Genomic DNA, 4589 nt, shown 5'->3' on the forward strand with positions numbered 1-4589 from the left:
CTGAGGTGAGGATGTCGCCAACTCTGCCATCGGACGCTGGGCCCTGAAACCAGCCCAGGTTTTCCTCTGACACGTTCAGCTCCCCACCCACGGGGCTGGCTCCCACTGTGGAACCCATCTGCAGCCCACCACCTCTGGCCCAGCATTGCGATAACTGCTTCAAAATGTGCCCAATTTTACTTGGTCTTGGTTGTTAATATTTTCAGGGGAGAAAAAGAAAAAGGAATACACGGTTGAGCTCCAAGAAATCACACCATCAATGCGTTAAAAAAATAAGTTTAATGCAGGTGGCTCATTTCCTAAAGAATTCACAGGCACTCGGCCCCCGGGCAGCTGCACGCCGAGCGTGTCAGCCCCCGGTACTGCCCGCAGACACTCGGGCGGCGCACGGCCAGACCCCTCCCGCCGTCCCCGGGGCGTGGACAGGCGCCCGCCCAGGCCGGGGGGCTCCGTGGGATCGGAGCGGCGTGAGCCCATGAACACAAACAAAGCTTTCAGGAACCAGCACGGCCTAGTGCAAGACCCTCCGCAGCACAGAGAAGCGGGGTCCCCGCGGGCCGGCCCCTCGCCGCCGTCCGGGGCTTGGGCACGCAGCTCGGGCCACCCCCAGGGAACCCCTGACCATCATCCTACAGCTGACTCCAGACTGTGGCACGGTCGCAGCCGAGGGTTTCTGTGCTCTCTCTCTCTCTCTCTCTCTCTCCCTGATTTGGGTTTTCTTCCAGTGGCACCTAACAGTCCTGGAGGTCCCCCCGGGGGCCACTGGCCTGGCTGGCCAGGCAGGGTCGAAGGGGCCACCGCCCACACCCAGGGGGTGTGGGGCGACTCGGGGTGTGGCGGCCTCGGCCCTACATCCTGGGCCCATGTCTGGCTGTTGTCCCAGCACAATTACTCGGAGCGCCTGCTCCCTTGCCAAGGAGGCCCACGGTGCCGCCAGAACACACGGCCACCCTGTCCCCCTGAGGCAGAAGGCCAGAGCCAGGGGTGTGGACAAGATGCCCGGCCTCTGCAGTGCGTTCCCTGCGACCAAAAGTGCCCCCCGCCTGGGCCACCAGCCCTTTGCTCTTCTTCCCTGGCCACGTCCATTTCTGCTTTTCACGCCAACAGCTGCCAAGGCGGGAGCAGCGGGGCAGCTGAGCCCCAAGCTTGGAAACCCGGCCCAGGGCCACAGCCTGGACTCTGGGAGGTGCTCTGACACGCAGGGTCTGCCCAGGTCAAGTGGGGCATGCTCAGAGCGCCTCCCACCACCTTTGACCTCTGGGTGTCCCCTCCCAGGAAAAGAGACCAAAAGCACCCCCCACAGCCAGGAAGAACTGCGCTGCCTTCCCAGAAACCCCCATTCAGCCCCGCCCAAGAGGAAGACAGCCTGCCCTGGGCCGGACCCTCGGGGGCCGTGGTGACTGGCAGACTGCGCCTGCACACACCAAGGCGACCCTGAGGACCGGCCTGGGACTCACGCCCCCTGACATCTTGGGGTGCCAGGCGGATGGGGGCCTGTTGGCTGTGCCAGGACCGGGGCGGCCCAGGGTGGAGTGAGCGGCTCGGTGGCAGTGTGGCAAATGGAGCCCGCCGCTCCCCTGGGGTGGGGAACAGGGCGCACGGTCGGGAAGACCCCTCCAGGTCTGCTCCTGGGCCGCACACCGCGCCAGTGTCCTGGAGAACGGCCAGGGACACAGCATGGCCTGGAAAAGTGCAGGCTGGAAGCACAGGGAGGTGGCCAGGATGTCACTGCACCTGGGCGCACACAGCAGACGCAGGGGAAAAACCGGGTGGGTGGGAGGGCGCGGTGCCCCCCCTCACAGAAGTCTCAGCCTGCTCCTCGCCGGGGCAGAGACCTGTCTGCGGGATGGAGCGCGGCGGACAGGGCCCTGACGGAGCCCCCGCAAGAAGAGACCCCAGCCGCAGGCGTCGACCCCACAGGCCCCGGGAACCAAGCCCGGAGCAGGCCGCAGGGCGCTCACATGTCCACGAAGACCATGAAGCACCAGCCCAGGCCCCCGACCAGCAGCATGGTCACGTGGATGCCGTAGACCAGCAGCTCGTTGAGAAGGCGGAAGTCCACGCGCCGGCGGCCCAGCAGCAGCAGCAGCACCGACAACTTGAGCTGGAAGCGCAGCAGGACGCGCACGCCCACGTACTGCAGGCAGAAGAGCGCGGCCAGCGCGCCCCACAGCGCCGCCGTGAAGAGGCTGCAGCTGAAGTAGAGCAGGAAGCGGATGAAGCCGTACAGCCAGCGCGCCCGCACGTACACGTCGAAGTTGTTGTACTTGGTGCGCGCCAGGCGGGAGGTGCGTGCGGGCCCGCAGGCCGCGTGCAGGCAGGTGGTGTGCGGGCCGTGGAAGGAGCGCACCCGCCGCGGGATGGGCATGACCGGCATTGGGGCCTGGGCGGCGGCGCTAGCTCGCGGCAGAGGCGGCGTCCGGGTGGCAGTCAGCGTCATGGGCACCTAGGCCCGGGAGCCCACCGCTGAGCCCCGGGGGAGGCGTGGGCCTGCAGGAGAGCGACAGAGAAGCGAGTGAGCCTGGGGGGCGGCGACGGTGCATCCCGGGCACCTCTCCGCCCAGGGCACGCCAGCCCTCTGCAGCAGTGAAACCAAGCCTGGGATGCCAATTCTGCCGCAGACTCCAAAGGGACCCACAATCACATGGAACCCAAAAGAGCTAATCCGCTCATCACGGGGAGGAAGGGCCAGGACGGCGGTTGGGGGTCCCCCTGGAAGCAGGCAGTGCTGAAAGCGAGGCAGACCCCACAGGCTCCGCGATGATCTGGGTGCCCCAGCCCTGCCTGGCCGCCTCAGGCCCCTTTCTCCAGGGTGAACAAAAGTCCCTCAGCGGTATCCCCCCCGCGGGAAAGGGGGGGGGCACAGGGCGCATGCGGAGCAGTGCACTTCAGCAACCAGACACCCAGGTGCCGGGAGCTAGGCAGCTCGGCAAAACCCGCTGCCCGCAGCGCTGCTCTCAGGGGTGCAGCGAGAGGCAGGCGCCACATACTAAACAGCCACCATGCCTGGCAGGCGGGGGTGTCCCGTGTCCCGGAAGAGCACAGGGGCCTGCAGACTGGGCCGCGGGGGGAGAAGCAGCAAGGGGCGCTCTAGCTTTACCGGGTAACTGCCGTAACTGCCGTGGAAAGCTTGCCTAGGGCTGTGGAAGGGAACCCGGAGCCGTTAGACCAGGACGTGTCCACTGGAAGCAGCCAAGTTGGCTGCGGGTTATCGTGAAACACTGCCCGGGGTCTGCCTCCCTTCAGAAGGGGGACTTTTCTCCAAGCTCCGTCTCGGGCCGCCAGTGAGAGCAAATGGCCTCCCAAGCGCTGATCCGGCCGGAGGCGGGGGAGTGGGAGACCGAGCGTCCACCTCTCCTCTGCCCCGCAGGCCCGGCCCTTCCCGCAAGGTTTGGCCAAGAATCCGGCCTGAGAGCAGCTGCCTGAGCTCAGAGCTGCTCCATCCAGACTTCACCTTGGTCTCAGCCAGTGGCATTCGGGCAGTCGGTGCCCTCGCCCGGAGGGTCGCTCGACAGCTGCCCCTCACTCCCTGCAGGCTGCGGGGACGCGGCCAACCTCCGATCGCCACCTGCCCCGGGAGCAAGCACCTTCTGGGGCGCCAGGCACCCGCGCCACGAGCGCAGAGGTCGGGGCAGGTGGACTAGGCCGAGATGCGCGGTCCCGAGCCAGGGAGGCTCCATCTCGCCGCCCGCTCCAGGCCCCAGGTCACCAAGGCGCTCGGCTGCTCAAGTGGCACCGAGTCCCGGATCAATGCGTCCTGGGCACGAAACGGCTCTGCCCGCTTGCCTCTGGGGGAACTGGCGACCAATAGGGCAGAACCCACCCGCCAGGATCCCCGGGCAGCCCCCCGCCCGCGGCCCTGGAGACGCCGGGGGCAACTCCCGCCCTCCAACTCACCGGGTGCCCTCTCCGCGCCGGCGTCCCGGCCTGCGGGCCCCCCTGTCCCTCGGGGCTCCAGGAGTAGGGCAGCCGCATTGTGCCGACGGCGCGGTGGCTACGAAGCTCGGTGCCTCACCGGTCCCCACCTGCCCCGAAGGGCCAGGGGCTCTGGCGGCCGGTGGCCGGCGGCGTTTGGCCCAGCGTGGGAGCCGTAGCGCCGTCCCTCTGCGGCCACCGTAGGACTTTCCTCACGCCCCTCCGCCCACTCCGATACCGAGAGCACCACCCTTCCCCCAATTTGGGGTCGACTCTGAACACCCGGAACTCGACGTTTCCCTTCGGCGTGCGTGCGTGCGCGGCGCTCGCTCTATGACGTTACATCTACGTCACCGCCCATCGTACACCCCAGGCGCCTAGGCCAGTTCTGCGCGGGCGCAGATAGTGGGCTTGCGCGTGCGGATTCCGAGCAGCTCCTCCGCGCACGCGCCGCTGCGTTCCAAGCGGTTGGCAGTACGCGGGCGCGCGCTCGGGCGGGCCTAGGGGGGAAGTGACGCTACTTTGCTGACACCTGGAGGGGGCGGGCCCAAGATCACGGCCCAAAGAGACTGCCCCTCGGAGCGCAGCTGCTGGGCATTGGGGTGGGGCAGAGGGCCGGAGTCTGGGAGTGGTCTGGAGGGGCGGCAGGCGGACACCCACAAGCTCTGGGTGCC

The 4589-nt window shown here is 67.6% G+C and overlaps 1 protein-coding gene across 1 annotated transcript; it reads right to left on the reverse strand.

Moving 5' to 3' along the window:
• Positions 1-260: 260 nt before the first annotated feature.
• TMEM250 (transmembrane protein 250) lies at positions 261-4271 on the reverse strand. The gene is made up of 2 exons (XM_045846486.1): positions 3898-4271; positions 261-2490 (listed from the first exon to the last, which is right to left on the reverse strand). Exon 2 carries the CDS (start codon positions 2438-2440, stop codon positions 1958-1960), a length of 483 nt encoding a protein of 160 aa, XP_045702442.1. The 5' UTR covers positions 2441-2490; positions 3898-4271; the 3' UTR covers positions 261-1957.
• Positions 4272-4589: the final 318 nt, after the last annotated feature.

Source organism: Phyllostomus hastatus, unplaced genomic scaffold (genome assembly GCF_019186645.2).
Source record: "Phyllostomus hastatus isolate PE091 unplaced genomic scaffold, TTU_PhHast_1.1 phas_contig_495, whole genome shotgun sequence".
NCBI lineage: Eukaryota > Metazoa > Chordata > Mammalia > Chiroptera > Phyllostomidae > Phyllostomus > Phyllostomus hastatus.

Excerpts from the sequence above, each read along its gene's own strand:
- TMEM250 (XM_045846486.1), bottom strand. The coding sequence starts at position 2,440 with ATGACGCTGACTGCCACCCGGACGCCGCCTCTGCCGCGAGCTAGCGCC.